Here is a 17,912-nt window from a genome sequence, read left to right as displayed (position 1 = left end):
GTGTGTGTGTGTACGGGTTACTATCTTGGTGAGGACCAAATTCTGAAACTGATTTATACTTGTGGGAACCAACAGCCCTAGTGGGGACCAAACTCCAGGTCCCCACGGGTTTAAAAGCATTTTCCATACTGAAAATGTGGTTTTAGGGTTACAGTTGGGTTATGGTTAGGGTAAGGGTTGGGATTAGGCAATCATTTTCGATGGTTAGGGTTAGGGTAAGTGGCTAGGGAAAGCATTATGTCAATGGGATGTCCCCATGAGGATAGCAAAAGAGACACGTGAGTGTTCACATTTGTTTTTGGTTTTTTTTATCTCATGGGTTTCACCAAGATCAATAAACATTTTTGTAAATATTATTTTAACACTGGTGTGTTAAAATAATAGAAGAAGAAAATAAGAAGAAGGTCAATGTAATACTTCGCAGTCCTTGGAATTATTTTTGGAATTATTTTTGTGTAGGGTAGGAGTGACGGGGGTGGTAGCCAAGAAACCACATTTCCCACAAGGCCATGCGCTAGAAATACGGAAATGGATCAGGTAAGTATCTCTTCCTAAAGTGAAATAAACGTTGCGTTTACTGGTGACGTAATCGCCTACGTCCGAATTGTCTTCTTAGGCACGAGTTATTTGCTAACTGAACTACACAACTAAATGTTTCTTCAACGCGTCGTTTCGAACTCTCTGCGCATGCTAATGGGGATACGTAACTTCTTACACAAGACTTCATTTGGAAAATATGCTATTTAATGTCGCCTCGCTTAAAGAGAACAGACAAGACGTACTGTCGCATAAATACGACTTTTCACGAATGTGGTAAAGATACTCGTTAATTCGGGATACACAAAAACGTGTTGGCGGACAAGCAGGAATCTATTTATTGTACGAGGTAAATAAGGAACTGAAAGGTGAAAATTTGAAGGAAAAACTAGGCCTTTGAACTGTACATTTACAAGGCTTCCGGTGGCCTTTTTTAGCGTCCACTTGTCGTACTCAGGGGCAAGGGTCTCTACATAATAATACAGAGCTACTCCTATGATGAAACATTTGTACCTGAGCATATAGCAGGGCTCCCACGCACAGGGCAGGAGGGGTCGCTGAATGCCTGAAGAAAATTAAGACTTGCAGTAAGTTGTAGAACCAACCACAATCCTAAGGTCCTTCGATACTGCTTTATGTTGTTTTTTTCCTCTTAATTTGTCACCTGCTTATCCTCTTTTCATTTTGTGTCCCCAGAAAACGGCTACCTGTCTCCATTGGCATTTTATGACACTTAATACCTCCAAAAAATTACTTTTACTCCATAAATTCACCATTATCTTCTTTCTTTATGACAGGACACTGACTTTTTTGTGCGTGTCACACTCGTCTCTATCTGATCTGTCTCTAACCGCCTTGTTCAAACAGGTGGCAGATGCAGCAGTGTGGCCCTTCATCTCCCAGCTGCTCCACCTCTGACTGCTTCCCCCTCGGTACCCTCAATACAGCTGCATGTGGAAGTGAGACTTCGGCTGAACCGCAGAAACGCGAAGTGAGTGACATTCAGAAATTGACAGGGGGAAGTCATGAGACAGTTAAATAACTCCTACATGATGTTCACGGCTGTAGAGTAGGAAGTGTTGTCAGTGTCACTGCAGCTGTGGATCAGGTAAGGCTTGCCGCACTGAAGCGTGTTTCTGAAGACTACTAGGTAGCCGACTTAGAGCTTTGTGTTTCTGAAATCAAAGTCGTTTAGCAGTCGTGTAAATGGTGATTACTCAAAAGTAGCCCAGGTTTAATATTGTCTTTTTGATCTTTAAATAATCAAGAAAGATCAAAAAGTCAAGTCAAAGCTCAAAAGAAGATCAAAAAGACAAATTTATGTCTTCAAATAACCAAATTAGAGCTAACTGGGCAGTACCTGAATGCAGAAACAGTTCTCTGCCCTTCCATCTCTCGTCTTCTCATTGAGTTCTTTTTGTAATTTAGCCTGCAGGTCTCTTCAGGATGAGACCCATCGTGATCTTCTATGGATTCTACCTGCTGTGCTTTGGCCTGGGTGTGGCCTGCGTGGTGTGCGTGTGCCTGTGGAACAGCAAGTGGCGCGGCGGTTTTGCTTGGGACGGCTCGTCGCTTCAGTTCAACTGGCACCCCGTCCTGATGGTGACGGGTCTGGTGGTGGTGTATGGCAACGGTGGGTGGCCTTCCAAATAAAGCTCATGAGTTTCATTTCTGTTTCTCAGTTCTCTTCCTCCTCCAAGCAGTCAGGCTGTATCAGGGTAATTACACATCCTAGGCTTGGTATAGATGTAGTGTATAATTTTAGGCATGATTTCAGTAGCGAGGTAACATGAGGTAACGTCTGCAGTGACTGTTTGGCCACAGCTCCATTACACTGCTGCAGTAAACAGTAGTACTTTTTTTTGTCAGTTGTTACTTGGATGTAATACGCTATATTATAATGGCTTTGGGTAAGAAGCAATTTCAATATTTTTTTTTCTTTTGATAACCTGAAAAAAATATTTAATTATATTAACATTATCAACAACAACAAAAAAACTTCTCACCCATTACAAATGGGAATTTCCCAAACAGCACTGAAATAATGAAGCCACTGTGGAAGTTCCTGAAATTTCACTTCTTTTGTGGGTACCTTTGTGTTTTCTTTGCATTTTTTTTTTCTTTATTCACAAGGTATTGCCACATCACATTTGATTTGGCACTAATTTCACACTGAATGTCTTTCCTGATGCAACCCTACCAAGGATTTGAATCTCTTCCCTGATATTTTAGGCAAATGTGTTAACCAGTAAACTATGGAGCCTGTGGGATTTAAGCACACCCAGCCATTTTAAGTATAAGGACTTTCTTGTTTTTCCTGTTGTAGTCTGTGGCCATTTGTCTTATAGCTGTTTCACTTATCACATGTCTGTTTAACAAAAATAAAAAACTGTTACAGGACAGGTTTGTCAAGTTCTGAGGGCCATAAAAGTCACCAAAGCTCTGCTTAGTCAGTAACTGAGGAGTTCCAAACCTCCTCTGGCAGATTCCTGCCTTTTTTTAAATGTAAAGAACAAAATTCAGAGAGACTTATTAGCTTCTGGGAACCTGGCAAGAAGGTCATCAAATCAAAGTTGTGACAATGAAATTAAAAAAGAGGTTTAACAGTGTAGGGAAAGCAGAAGTGACAAAAACAATAGTCATGAATCCTCGGTTAAGAGCTGTGGTAATGTGGTTGGCATCACTTTCACCTCGTGAGCGTAAGTTGCACTCATGACACGTGGCGTGCTTAACTATCACTTAATGCAGGTAAGCTTGGTTGCTATATCCACAGCATGTACAGGTGAATCACACAGGACACCTGCTAATTAGTGACCGAGCAATAATAATGTAGAATTTATAAAATGTAGAATTTTACTGTCCACATCAGAGAAATTCTACTGGAGTCAACTGGAGCCTGTGGGGATTGACTCACTTTTGGAGGCAGCCTTAAGTGGGTTTTTTTTCGTTTTGTGACCAGGTCTTTAAAGCTTTGGTATAAGGAACCCAAGTTTTGCACCAAGACAGAATATGACACCGATCACTTCCTGAACCTCCCCTGTGTTGATGCATCTGGTGCACTAGCTGTTATTAAACAACAGCACAGTTTAATCTGGCCACCACATTTAATTAAGCAGACCATCTTCAGTTGTTTTGCCTCTTCACTGCAGGAGCTGTGTTGTACCGCATCCCTCTGACCTGGGGTCAGAATAAACTCCCGTGGAAGCTCCTTCATGCGGCACTGATGCTCCTCGCCCTGGTGCTGTCGATCGTGGGGCTCTGTGCTGTGTTTGACTTCCACAACGCCCAAAAGACACCCAACCTCTACTCCATACACAGCTGGATCGGAATCGCAGCAACAGCTCTTTTCGCAATGCAGGTACCCAACTTGACATGAGTTGTTTTATGTTTTTGGCAAATGCCATACATTTGTACAGCAATTTGTTTCCTGCTGTGCCTGTGTGTCTGTGATTTATCTGTCTGTGTGGATGCAGTGGGTGGCGGGTATGGCGGGTTTCCTCCTTCCCTGCTCCCCCGTATCTTTACGTAAACGCCTGAAACCCATGCATGTGTGGTTGGGAGGTAGCATACTGACGCTCAGCATTGCTGCCTGCATCTCTGGCATCAACGAGAAACTCTTCTTTGTTCTGTGAGTGCAACTTTTCTGCATTTCTTTTGATTAATTCTGTTAAGGGGAAAAAAATGTAATCTTTTCCCCTTTTAAATGTCTTTCCGCAGGAAAGGAATCAATATGACTCAGCCATACTCTGCCCTTCCACCTGAGGCTTTGTTGGGAAATTCATTAGGGGTTTTGATCGTAGCCTTTGGCCTGGTTGTCCTCAAGATTCTGTCCACCCGAGAATGGCAGAGACCAGACTCCAGGCCTGAGGATATGGCCTACACGGTGAGAATATCAGTGTGGCTGACACGTAGTGGCGGAGATAAGGGAATTTAATTTAATAAAGCATTCTCATTAAAAAAATCTATATCTGCTTCATTTCACAGCCTTTGCTTCAAGAAGAAAATGAATGAAGGGGAACTTCAGAGCTGGTCCCTGAATTACTGCAAAATCAGTTCAGCTGTCACAAGTGGCCAAAACATCTCTGTCCTGAGTGTTGAAGCAGCTGCCTGTAGTGTGTGAGCACTATCTGTTGGTTTTTAGTTGTAAATATTTATTCGAAATTATATTTAAGATTGCCTTTCTGCCCAAAGAATAAAAAGTATTTGTCATCAAAGCTGTGACACCTTCCTCTTTTACACTGCTTTTGTAGTTCACCACTGCTTTTCCATCCTGTAGTAAAGCGGTCACTAGTTCAGGGTATTGAAGGCTGTGGTAATGTAGTGTAACTGGTGACTGGATTCAGTTGCTGTTGTGCACTGATGGGGATCCTGAATCCACCATTGACCTGTTTTATTTAATATTAAGTTGGTTGTAATTAATGTACTATATACCTACTATACACGTGTGAAGCATCAAGGTTATGCAAAACAATATTGGCACTAAAAATGTAATTTAAAAAAATTGAATTTGATTCTTCTTCTAGTTTGTTCTATGAATCTGGAGGTCATGTATTTTTTTGAGTTACCTTTATTCAGACTAAAATATTTCTACAACTATTGAATGGATTTACATGAAATATCACATATATTCATAGTTCCTGGACGATGTTGATAACAACCTTGATGATCTCCATGTGTCCTCTAGCAACAATTTTAGTGACAGCCATAGTGTCATGCTAATGCAGCCACATGAGGGTAGGGCATACCCTATGTGAGATTTTCCAGTGGCTCTATGGCTTTTTTCATGTTTTTGTGATAGTTGTGTATGTTTTGTAGGGAAAAGATACCAGAGAAATTTTTTGTTTGCTGATGAATACGTGGAGATTAGAAGTGAATCTTCCCTCAATGGTGCTTTACTAATGTCAACAACAGAATCGCCCATTTAAATGTTTTATTTTCTCCCATGCCAATGGTAGCGACATGCTTTTGTTCTAGATTAGATTTTCATTTGTGCTGTGAGGTGCAAAACCTCTCAGCAATTTTGAAGATCATGTTTTCATTCCTCATCGTTCTATTTTATATATGTGGAACAAACAGCTGCAGAGAAATATCTAAATGATTTAAAGTCCACACGAATGGATCTGACAAAATGCCTCCCTTCAGATTTGGGGCCATCTGCTTAATGGATTTCAATAGAAACCATGGAAACTGCTACAGTCTTCCCCAAAACCATAATGAAGGTAAACAATCTGTCTGTCTCTCATACCCTGTGGTTTCTACAGAAACTGTTTTTGATTTAGTTCACACTTTTGGTTTAACATTAAGGTTCCACAAGGTTTATCGTGTGTGTGTGTTTACTCCCATGCAAACACTAAAGCAGAGATAGAGCTTATATAGTTTTTCAGACTCGCTGTATGCTATTGTTCCCATAAATTATAGAGTACAATGCAATGTGGTCCAAAGCCAACATATAAGTTAACAGAGCGTAAACACAAACGAGGGCCAGAGTTTGCTTTCCCAGTTCTTCTTTGCTCATCAAAGGTATTCTGTATTTACAGAAGTAGAGAGAAACCCAAAGGAAGTTGCTTTAACTGCCTACATAACAGAAGGATTTAGGTGAGGTGGCACAATCATAAGATTAGCAACCAGAAGAGAACAGAGACTCTCACGCCCTTCCACGAAGTCACGTTACAAGGCAAATGTCTTCATTTTGTCACAGTCTCCCACCATTTGTTTGATACTTTGATTTTGCATCCAGCCACAGAGACCAGCATGTTTACCCACAGTCTCATGGTAAAATTTCAGACATTGACATTACTGAAGTCTACCCTGGATGTTAAAAACAATGCTAAAGGGCTAGAAATGTGGCGATCGTGGCTCAAGAGTTAGGAGTTCACCTTGTAATCGGAGCCCCGGCTCGGACAGTCTCGGTCGTTGTGTCCTTGGGCAAGACACTTCACCTACCGCCTCCTGTTGTTGGCCAGAAGGGCCGATGGCACGATATGGCAGCCTCGCTTCTGTCAGTCTGCCCCAGGGCAGCTGTGGCTACAACTTTAGCTTGCCTCCACCAGTGTGTGAATGTGTGTGTGAATGGGTGGATGACTGGGTGTGTAAAGCGCTTTGGGGTCCCTAGGGGGGACTAGTAAAAGCGCTATACAAATACAGGCCATTTACCAAATGTAATGCCTGTGTGTCCTGACCTAGCATTGTATGTGACAAGTTGAAAACATTTTAACAAATAACTTTTTAGGCGTTTAAAAAAAAAACTCCAGTCTACACACCTAACACTTGCCTTGGGTCATTAGGTCACACCCCACATGACATTAGCAAGTCACACTTAATGCTATCACTATGTGGAGAAGGGCCAGACAGCAGGAAGGTGACAGGCCAGAGAAGCCTGAGCAGGGGCAAAATGACACCAAAGTCCATTATGGATAAGAAGTATTGTGTAATCTAATGCTCTCAAGATGTGGAATTTGGTTTCTCAACTGCCAGAAAGGCTGTTGAAGGGACTCCCATGCTCTCGGCAGCCTGAGGTAGCCTGGTTGTATTCTGTTTACGACAGTACTCACTTTTCCAGAGGGCTTCAGCCTTTTCCTCCTTATCAGCGACATCAAGATGATTTGTTACCTTGATAGAATGCCTAATCTTCAAGAATCTGTCTCCACTTATTAAATTTTCTATACCTAGCAAACAATAGATTTGGAGCCTAGGTTATTAGAGTCATGCTGAGAGCAAAGATGTTCACAGCATGAATTCAGAAATGAAACCCTGCCCTCTGGTTCGTGCAGTCTAAATCTGGTTGCCTGTTTTCTGTGTGATGTAATCAGACGACCCCCTGTTTAGTGGCTGTGGGGATGACTCTCCTATTCTCATGTTTGATACAACGTAAATGAAATATTTCAGCTCAATTTCAGTTTGGTTAAAACTGAGTTGATAAAGACAGTTCTAGCAATAGAATCAAAACAGCTGCAAAAAAGTATCACTTAACTGCTCTTGTGGTCATAAAATGTAGAAGCTGCAATCAAAAAGAAAGGTTGTGTGCTCTGCTTGCCCATCCCTAACAATTGTTGAATCAATAGAAAGGCCAGGATGTTACCCTTGGACACATATAGATTGCATAAATGCTGTGTGATGTCAAGGTCTCAGGCTCATGTCCCCGACAGAGAGCAAAAATTAATTGCTGGTCATCAGATATCATATGTTCACCTTGACAAAATTTGTGAAAGGCAAGGATTATCACGAGCTCCATGACAACTCACAAACACAAAAACGAAAGAAGAGGAAATGCAGTTCATGTCACACTGATCAGGATCAGTTACTGCCTGATGTGCCAGTCTACTCTAATGCATCAGCGGCTGAGAGTGAAAGCAGTGGAACACATGATCATCAAGTGACACATCTTACACTGAAAGCTACAAATGGCAGGAAACCTGAATTATCAAAGGCATGGCAAGTGCTAGACATGTCACACGAGTAAGACAAAGCTTAGAGTCCCTTGTCTTTCATCTGAAAGAAGTCTTATGAGTTAAGAGACTTCAGGACATTTCACATAGAGGTTTTTTCCCTCTGTTTGCTGTCAAAGCAGCACTGCAGAGTCACTAATGAGCACTCTGGTTTATGTTGTGTGAAAAGAATCCTGGAAACAGACGGTGATCAGGTTCTTCTTTAGGACTAATACTTTCATGTCTACCAATGTTATGCTCAGCAGAACAGAACAAGAGGGAGTACCAGGGAGAGGAGCACAGTACAGTGTGATTGGTTGGCTGTAGCACACAAGCTCTAATCTGTGGTCTACTTGCAAGCCCACTGTGTGACAAAAAGGAAGAAACATAATGTTTCATTTATTTTGTGTGTTCTACATGTGACAAAGTATATTTGTGTGAAAATGAATGTGTTGCCTTTGATGACATATTTGGACAAACAAACTCTTTGAAAAAGTAAATGGTCTTATTCTTATAGAGTGCTTTTCTACTATCCCAGAGTACTCAAAGCACTCTATACAACATGCCACATTCACTATACTTGGTCCTTTCTAACTACATTCACACCCTGATGGATGTATCAGAGAGCAACTTGGGGTTAGTATCTTGCCCAAGGATACTTGACATGCAGACTGGAGGAGCCAGGGATCGAACCACCAACCTTCCGATAAGTAGGTGACCTGCTCTACCTCCTGAGCTGCAGCCACCCCATAAAAGGTAGCTACAGACAAAACGTGATCTGTGCTAATGTAGACTGGGTAATGTGTTAGGAATGAAACAAACATTTTTAATTGGATTTAAAATGATCAATCCACAGAGGACTGAATTCAAAGAAAATCAGAAAATGATGTAGCAGGATAGTCCATTTTACCAAACTTTCATTTTACCAAACTTTCAGCAACTCAAAATGCTACTCAGTAGTGTGTTTGTGTGCACGCCTGACACCTGACAGCGGCGTTCTACTGTATTAGGTCAGGTGCGTGTGGCCTACGTTCAGTGGTATCAGTTCATTCATCCTCCAGGAAATCGGAAATCTTGCATCCTCTTACTCTTTGCAAGAAGAATCAAATTCTTGTCATCCTGATGGGTTAAAGGCCTCTCCAGCTGTCCCAGAGTAACTGGTATAATATCTATTTTTCTTTCAGTTTGGTGATTATGGCTTGTAGCTCATGGAAATCAGACATCCAGCATCCAACTTATTATAAAACATCCCAGGAGCAATCAGAAAGTATTCACAATATAGAAGTGTGTTCTGAGAAGTATGTTCATTTATACTCTGAGGCCTCATCCTCCAGTCTTGCCCACCAGGTGGACTGACTGCCTGCAGTGGATTGGGAAGCAGCCAGAAGCAGAAGGTCCTGGAGGTCCTAACCTCCTGAGTATAGAATACTTTAAGCTGGAAAAATATGATTCAAATAAAATACAGTAGATTTGTCCTTTGCTTGATTGATGTCAAACATGAAAGCTGTTTCTTTTTTTATATATATTTTTAAATTTCAGTTATTGTGATGTGTTGTCCCATACAAGCAACGCCTACCCCCACACAGACACACTGGTTGGGATCACACGTCTCTACACTGTACACTGAGCTGTGCAGCCACTTTATGCTTTCTTTCATGCTCCCCCCCTCCACCATAATTGAAAACAGTTTTCCACACGCTCTCATCCACTGTGAGCTCTCTGTCAGTGCTAGTCGGATGTGCAGTTTTTCACGTCCCGGTCCATCTTTGCTGATCTCATGGTAAAGGTGGGCGTCAGTGGGCGGTACCGCTGTTGAGGCCGGCTCATTTTTGCATTGGAGGGAGTGAAAGTTAGAGAGCTGCAGCAGCAGCGGCAGAAGAAGAAAAACAGCTGACTTCAGACTTTGTTTTTACGCACCGTGCTGTTGCTGCAACTTCAGGAGGGACGGTCTTCAACGGAGAGAAGAAAAGTAAGTTCAGCCAGAGCTTGCAGCTCACTTCAAGAATGTAACTAGCCATTGTTACTGAGACAGGAAGCTTGCCTTGAAAGTTTTCTTTACGCCCTAAATTCAGCGAATTAAGAGTCGTTTTCGAGGTCTCAAAGTGCTGAAATATTATTACTGAAGCCATTACTATTGTGTGACTTTGAGCATCACATTGGAACTTTATGTAATATAGGTAAAAAAGTGAGTTAGTTTTCCGGAATTCAAGTTGTCACCACAGCCTCTAAAAACTTTACAAGACTCCTTCCTGGTGATGAAGATGCATCTGAAATTGGAGTGAACATATGTGTCGTACATGTTACTTTGAAGAAAAATTCATGCTAAAAATCCACTGCTGAGTTCCAGAGTGTCTACTTGCAGGGAAGCACTCTCCTCAGCGGTTTAGCAAAGAGCATGAGAAGACTGGCTGACATTCTTATAAACTGACATTTTGACCTTTGCAGCCAATGCACAGCTCTCCTCTAACAGCAGACTAGACTCATACACCTATCTGCAGAAGAGGATAAAAAAAAAAAGGTTTCAGATATCAGGGTGTCCACTTCACTGAAGTTCTTGACATTTTGTTTTAACAAAAGCGAGCAAGAAAATTTCGGATCTATTGGTCCGTTTGATTAGAAGCCGCAGAGTGCCTGCAGCTTCACTCAGAAATAAACAAATGATCAGCTGGGGGGGGGGGGGGGAGCCTGCTGTGTTCTTATGTGTCTCGCCTTACCTGAACTTTACCGTGTCCGTGCACACTGACCACGATTTTTTTTTGTCATCACAGCGGTTTAGACTCACACATTGAAAGCAGACGCCAAGTCTGTGGGCTTCATTCCATCTGTTCATGTGTGATGTGTGTTGATTCTAGCTTGTGTAACTGCTGCCACGTTACAGTGAGGAGAGTTGAAGGCCTGCACAGTTGATGGATCATATGTTTTCTAACAGATGTTTTTTCCAACAAAAGGACAGGATTTTCCCTGGAGGCCAGCTTTTCTTCACTCACAGAAAACTAGTGGGCGATCACGAGAAATGTTTTACTCAATATAAGTCCAGTAAGTCAGATAGAAATAAAATAAGTCAGTTTTAGTCACTTATTTTTTTTAAACGTTTTAATGCAGATGTCATTATGATTGAGAAAAAATAAAGTCAACATACAGTACCATGAGCTTATAACGTGCGGACATGCACTTTTTTTCCTTTTCCTTTTTTCCTTTTCTTAAACTGCCAACAGAGCTGAACCAACACTAGATTGTATTTTGAGATAAGTCCAGTATTTGCGCACCTTTTAGCTCTGTATTTAGTCTCCACCGCCTCGTGAACTAAATATTTTACTTCTGCTAACGGGCCTGATGAAATCTATGAGAGTATAACCAAACAGTAAATCTCTTAACAGAAACAAGAGTGGAAATCTGTTTAAAGGCTTCACGGTACTGAAGAGAAGTGCAGAGTTTTGTGATTATTCTTTTTGGGGTTGTCATAATGAGAGACCCCTTTAACGTCACACAGCTATTTAATCTACTTTCAGCATAAAAATATTGAAGTGCGGGTTTAGGGAGGCTGTTTGAAGAGGCAGGTCTGTGATTAACAGCCTGACATTTAGTCCCTAGTAGTCCCTAATTCCCATAATGCAGTGCAGCATCATTGTTTGTTAGTTGGTTCACAAAAGGTTTCTCTGTGGACCTTTGTGGTTCTCAGACTGTAAAAGGACTACAAATATCATTGCAATTTTTTCTTCTCTTTTTGGCTTTTCATTAGCTCCAACCAAAATGCGGGTCATCCAGAACCTATATGCTCGCACTGCTGTTCTATTGGTGCTATTAAAGCTGTCAGTTGCACAGTATGAGCACCTCGGCTACCCCCCAGGCTACCCATACCCAGAACAGGAAGAGTACACGGCCCCGCAGCTGGATCCAGACACGCCCAGGATTCAGCTCCGACTTGCAGGGCAAAAGAGGAAACACAATGAGGGCCGAGTAGAGGTTTTCTACAACAACCAGTGGGGCACCGTCTGTGATGATGACTTCAACATCCATGCTGCCCAGGTGGTGTGCAGGGAGCTGGGCTACGTGGAAGCTGTCTCATGGTTGCCATCTTCTAAATATGGGAAAGGAGAAGGTACTGCAGGACTTTTCTTCTCATCAGCGTGGAAACATATTTAACATATATTCAACATATATAACATATATAACATATTTAACATATATTCACAATATAGATGGCATGTCTGGATGAACATGTTATTGATATAACCTTGTTGGCATTATTTTTTCAGTTATGTACTACTATAGTACTTAAAGACAAATAATAAAAAATATTTGTTATTTGAAAATAAAATTCCTTCCCACAGAAGCAAGGATTAATATCTATTTTGTCTCATCAGGACCCATCTGGTTCGACAATGTCCACTGTACTGGCAAAGAAAAGACTTTGGCACAGTGTCAGTCCAACGGGATCGGCATTTCAGACTGCAAGCACAGCGAAGATGTAGGAGTGGTGTGCAGCGACAAGAGGATCCCGGGATTTAAATTTCTCAACACTCTGCCCAACCATGTGGAGGTAAACTTACAAGGCCCAATAGTTCTATCCAACTTTTGTATTTCATGTGTTTGTTAGCTAGGATCTGCTGTGTTTGTTGTTATCTTGTGATGAACACCATTTAAGCCTTAGAAGCCTTTTTAAAGTGTACAAAAAATACTGGATCCAACATTTGTTCTTGTCCAAACAAATAGGTCAACCTCAATCTGAGATCCTGTGTTATTTCACAGCTTTACCAATTAATAAAGCTCTTCCATAATAGAATAGCACTAGCAGTATAACATATGGAGCTGCTGTACGTCAAACTCACCTCTAAAAAAATTAATTTGGTTGAAAAACAGCTGCTGTGGACTAAAAGCCAGCAGCTCTCAACCACTATCTGTCCTATTAATAGTCCTTTCTGAATAGCCTGCATTGAAAGCGCGTTGGGGAAAGTTCACTGGTATTTGTTAGGTGTCAGACTTAAAACTTTCATAGCAGTTTGACTGGAACCTTTAAAAGCCCAGCTGAGCATTGCTTTTGGGCCTGCTAATGGGCTCAGAGCTAATTGCCTCCACAAGCAGAATGTTATCTTTCTGCTCACCGTGCAGGCCTCATAACAGTGCATTCCACTGTTATGAGCAAACTGCAAACCAGAACTAACTCTGCTTCTGTCTTACTGACCTGTTCAGTCGAGTTTTCCTTGTTTCTTTCCAAAAACAAATAGAAGGATTTAGTGTTGTTGATAAAAAAAAAATACTTTCTGAGTCTGTGATCTTGTCCTTCTGACTACAGACTTTGTTAAAGTTACTATGACTGTTGTTATGTCAAACAGAGGTGTGGCAATGTTTTTTGGCAAATTACACTCACCAGCCCCTTTATTACATTATTAGATACACCTGTTAAATTGTTGTTAATGCTGATGTCTAATAGGCCAATCACATGGCAGCAACTCAATGTATTTAGGCATGTAGACATGGTCAGGGCAAACTTCTGAAGTTCAAACTGAGCAGCAAAGTAAGGAAAAAAGGTGATTTAATGGACTCTGAACGTGGCATGTCTAAGTATTCCAGAAGTTGCTGATCTACTGGGAATTTTCCACACGACCAGAGAGCCCCAAAATATCCAGAGAAAATATCCAGTGAATGGCAGTGAAAATGCCTTGTTAATGTAAGGTTAGACGCCTGACTGCTTCAAGCTGATAAGAAGTCAACACTGACTCCAATAACTAGTCATTACAATCGTGGTATGCAGAAGAGCATCTCTGAATGCACATGTGCTATAGCAACGGAAATCACTAGCACACTTTGGATTCCTTAGTACCAACAAAGCATCATTTAAACACCACAGCCTACCTGAGTATTGTTGGTGACCACGTCCATTCCTTTATGACTACAGTGTACCCTCTTCTGAAGGCTACTTCCACCATGATAATGCACCATGTCGTGAAGCTCAAATCCTCTCAAGCATGCTTCTTGAAAATGACAATGGGTCCATTGTTCTCAAATGGCCACAGGCACCAAATACCAAATGTCAATCCAGTAGAGCACCTTTGGGATTTGGTAGAACTCAAGATTTATATCATGGATGTGTGGCCGTTAAATCTGCAACTGTGTGATAGTATCATGTTAATATGGGCCAAAAAGTCTCTTTTATCTAGTGGTATTTGTGGAACGAGCTTTCAATACTGTGAACGACCACTGGAAAAAAAAAAAAGCAACAAAGCTTTAGGCAGAAGAATATTCAGCTTTCTTCAGGCTTCAGAGATCTGCTGAGCTTACTTGAACTCCACAACACATTTTTTTCAGACCTCAAATAACTTTGTGTCTTTTCAAATTCTGCTCCAGCGGATTCTGACTTAATTGCAATAGCTTTAGAACTTTTATCAGACTTTACATAGCTCCCTCTAGAGGCAGAAAATGTTTTTTTAATCACATATGTGATCATGCTCACTGTAAAAACACTTTAATTTGTAAAGTTGCATTACAGGATCAGATCCATCTAAACGATTGCCTTAAGTTTACAAGACTAAATATCAAGGTTGTGATTGTTCAGAGAGCCCAGCTGTAGAGCTCTACATGTCTCAAGTCACATTAAAAAAAATAAAATAAAAAATCAGACTCAGCTTTTCCACTCACTAAGAGGAATCACATGGGCCTCAGCGTGTAAAACACAGCCAGCTGGGAGCCCCACTCTGCCACACAGCCAGGGCCCAGCTTTATTATCTGGTGACGCACCAGTGTAGGGGCATTCTAGTGTTGAATGGCAGCTATGACGGCATGTCGCTGGGGATGTGGGGATGTGGGCTGGATGTAGGAGCACAGCTGCCTTTTCGAGTGATAGTAAGTTTATTGCAATGTCTTTAACCGTGTATACCAAGATAGCAAGCTACGTCAGTGGCATTACGTCAGGGCAAGCAAAGCAAGCAGTACTTGTCTAGTGAAATCTAAAAATAGATATCAATTAAAACATACTAAAGTAAAGTGTTCTTTCTTGTTTTATCTCAAACAGAGCTCTCTCATAAAGCTTTCCTGCTTGCATCCATCCTTTACATCACTGCCATCTTGTGGCTGCAGTTGCCTATTGTCTCTGGAAGCAGAATTAATTTAGCTTTATAATGAAATCCATATGGGGTAAACACTGTCATGGGTGTGTCCATTTCCAATTAACAATGTCTGAAGCTTGTCAAGCAGAGCAATCGGTTGTTTGGGGAAGCACACTGCAGATAAACCTCTGATCTTTGATGGGAGACTAGCGTGCTAGACAAGCTGCTGCTGGCCCCACTTTTACTCTACTGATATCAGTTATGAGCTGCACCTAGTATGAAAACAGAGCTAGCTTTATTTAGAAAGTAAACAAGCTGTCTCATTTATCACTATAAGAGTGCTTTCTCTTGCTTTTAATAACTGTTAATAACTTGTTTAGCATGCTAGCAATGAAAGCTTTAATGATGGGGAGATGGAACCCTGCCGTGTCTTTTTTTATTTTAATAAAACAGATAATTTGACTAAGTACAGGCTCCACTAACACTTTCAGATTAACGTCTTGGTTAATCAGTTCGGTTGACCAATGTACAAAGTTTAAGGAGCTGCTTTGCTAATACAAGCTTAAAAATATGTTTATTAAGCATTTTAAATAAAGATATAGGACTTCTGGAGCAGATTAAAAGCTGGTCTGGTCCTCAGCCACTAGAAACCCATAATTTTATAGAATATGATACTTTATTGTAGATTAAACAGAATATAAAGTGTTTAAAACCAGTTCAAACTGAAACATCCTCAATCGATATAAGGGTGACAGGGCGGGACATTTTAATCTGGTCCATTTTGTGTTATTTAAAACTAAAGGAAAATTTATTTACATTTAATTTAATTTTACTTAATTTTTATTTGTTTATTTGTTTATTTTATGGAGCTCTGGGAGGGCCATAGACTCTGCCTACCTTTCTGTAAAAGTTACCACATGCCATTAAGCAAACGTGGAGATGAAATGTGAATCCTTGCATGCACATTTTGGTGAACTTTGCAATCCCTGTGCAGATTGTTGTGTGTGTGTCTGTTTTTTTTTCTTTCTTTTTTATCTTCTCATAGAAAAAAAAGTGTTGTTTTCACTGTGACTTTTTTAAGAATAGCGGAAAAACGCATCTCATTCCACAAATTTGTTCTCTGAGGTATAGATGGATTACAGCAAACATATATTTAGCATTGTGTTTCAGACAGCTGGACAGTAAACAACACAGAGGCACAGCCTGCATCTCCAGAAATATTTACAGTGGCATCTCCCTCGTGTTTATGTATTCCTCTCTGGCTTTGAGGAAGCCTGCTGCACTTCAGTTTATGCAGAGGCTTTTTGAGGCCTGACCTGCGAATGCATTTCATTCCATTTAAAACCAGTTTCAACATCAGTGAGTTTCAGGGTTTAAATGGTAAATGGTAAATGGCCTGTATTTATATAGCGCTTTACTAGTCCCTAAGGACCCCAAAGCGCTTTACATATCCAGTCATCCACCCATTCACGCACACATTCACACACTGGTGATGGCAAGCTACATTGTAGCCACAGCCACCCTGGGGCGCACTGACAGAGGCGAGGCTGCCGGACACTGGCGCCACCGGGCCCTCTGACCACCACCAGTAGGCAACGGGTGAGGTGTCTTGCCCAAGGACACAACGACCGAGACTGTCCAAGCCGGGGCTCGAACCGGCAACCTTCCGATTACAAGGCGAACTCCCAACTCTTGAGCCACGATCGCCCCTAAGCCACGATCGCCCCTATGAAATGTGATTCTTGGCGTTGACCATTGAGGGCTGCTTCATTTATTCAAGTTAGAATAACAGTGATGCAGTCAGATTTGTCAGCCTATTTTTTTCATGTCAGCATTCAGAGAGGGATGGAAAACAGCAGGTAAAAAAAATGAGAAGATCAGCCACTGAAACAGGAATATTCTGAGTTGTTTGATTTTATGGAGAAGTGTTAAGTGATCTGCTGCACAAAGGGGCAGGAGGCACTCAGAAATCTCTCAGGAATCTCTGCCGCCCTGTGAAAAACCAAGCACACCTTTACTGCGTCCGCAGGGATTAGTATTGTAAGTAACAGCCAGGTCCTGCTAATCAAATACATTTGATGAATTGATCATTAACAAGTGTGAGCACCTCTATAAAAGAAGCAGTTTTAGCAGTTTTCTGGTGTGTAGCATGCCATAATCCCAGCAACGTCACCCAAGGTCAGCGTGTACAATGACGAGACAAATTGCAAACGACTCTAGAGCTACATCTCAGACTCTACAGTCCCCAGTCAGCATTTTTAATGTTGAAGGTAATGTAAGTATGATTAGAAAAAAACACTGAACAAGTATGGTTTGCTTGGAAGGGTACTCTGAGCAAACGAGAAGACTTCGAGAGCAAAGTTCCCAAGGAGCAAAGTTGGAAGTTTGACCACAATGCACAGCAGTACGTGTGGAGAAACATAGCATATCGACACAAATACTTCATGCCAACTGTCAAGCATGGTGGTGACTTCTTCTACAGCTGCATCCACTGATCACCTGGCAGTCATAGAGTCGACCATGAACTCCTCTGTATACCAAAATATTTAAGAGGCAAATACAAGGTCCTCCCCCGTGACGCTGATAAAGATAAGTAGAAGAGAATTGATGGATGGACAACTAAGTGGACTTCTTGTGCAGATACAAGTATAGTTAGTTCTAGGGGACATAATTAGTTAAACTGTCCATGTAGGGACATAAATAGACCTTTACTATACCCCTTATTTTAGAAGTTTAATATCATTACTATAGGTAACATAGAAAATGCTAACAATCTTTTTTTAATTTTCTGACCTATGATTCCTGACTTGAGATGTCAATAAATAAAATAGAATCCATACATCTAAATCCGATAAGTGAAAGATTCCCTTCTGCTTATTGAATTCAAGGTTGTCCGGGAGTTGGAGCC

General features: G+C 41.2%; 2 protein-coding genes across 5 annotated transcripts in view; both read left to right on the top strand.

The window, feature by feature from the left end:
• Positions 1-515: 515 nt before the first annotated feature.
• On the top strand, positions 516-4,930 carry LOC308404135 (lysosomal membrane ascorbate-dependent ferrireductase CYB561A3-like). Of its 4 annotated transcripts, none has more exons than XM_080894027.1 (7): positions 516-537; positions 1,405-1,528; positions 1,966-2,170; positions 3,687-3,895; positions 4,011-4,165; positions 4,255-4,420; positions 4,522-4,930. In XM_080894027.1, exons 2-7 carry the CDS (start codon positions 1,412-1,414, stop codon positions 4,546-4,548), a joined length of 879 nt encoding a protein of 292 aa, XP_080750153.1. In that variant the 5' UTR covers positions 516-537; positions 1,405-1,411; the 3' UTR covers positions 4,549-4,930. The 4 variants fall into 4 exon arrangements, with proteins under 4 accessions (XP_080750153.1, XP_080750152.1, XP_080750151.1 ...); XM_080894026.1 differs by lacking the exon at positions 516-537 and adding an exon at positions 573-886 and having other exon boundaries at positions 4,522-4,928; XM_080894025.1 differs by lacking the exon at positions 516-537 and adding an exon at positions 573-1,124 and having other exon boundaries at positions 4,522-4,927.
• Positions 4,931-9,774: 4,844 nt separating this feature from the next.
• The window catches only part of loxl2b (lysyl oxidase-like 2b), a 50,007-nt gene continuing 41,869 nt past the window's right edge, over positions 9,775-17,912 (top strand). The window contains exons 1-3 of the mRNA XM_080894464.1: positions 9,775-9,930; positions 11,701-12,060; positions 12,326-12,501. Of these exons, the coding sequence (XP_080750590.1) occupies positions 11,712-12,060; positions 12,326-12,501 (525 nt within the window). The 5' untranslated portion in view covers positions 9,775-9,930; positions 11,701-11,711. The remainder of the gene's footprint in view (positions 9,931-11,700; positions 12,061-12,325; positions 12,502-17,912) is intronic.

The sequence above is a fragment of the Rhamphochromis sp. 'chilingali' genome (genome assembly GCF_963969265.1).
Source record: "Rhamphochromis sp. 'chilingali' genome assembly, chromosome: 10".
NCBI lineage: Eukaryota > Metazoa > Chordata > Actinopteri > Cichliformes > Cichlidae > Rhamphochromis > Rhamphochromis sp. 'chilingali'.
The sequence above is the reverse complement of the archived record's forward strand: the minus strand, read 5'-3'. Positions and strand labels throughout refer to the sequence as shown.

Coding starts and splice junctions, on each gene's coding strand:
- LOC308404135 (XM_080894027.1), top strand. CDS start 1,412: ATGCAGCAGTGTGGCCCTTCATCTCCCAGCTGCTCCACCTCTGACTGC. Junction 1,529..1,965: donor CTGAACCGCAGAAACGCGAA/GTGAGTGACATT, acceptor TTTGTAATTTAG/CCTGCAGGTCTCTTCAGGAT. Junction 2,171..3,686: donor GGTGGTGGTGTATGGCAACG/GTGGGTGGCCTT, acceptor TCTTCACTGCAG/GAGCTGTGTTGTACCGCATC.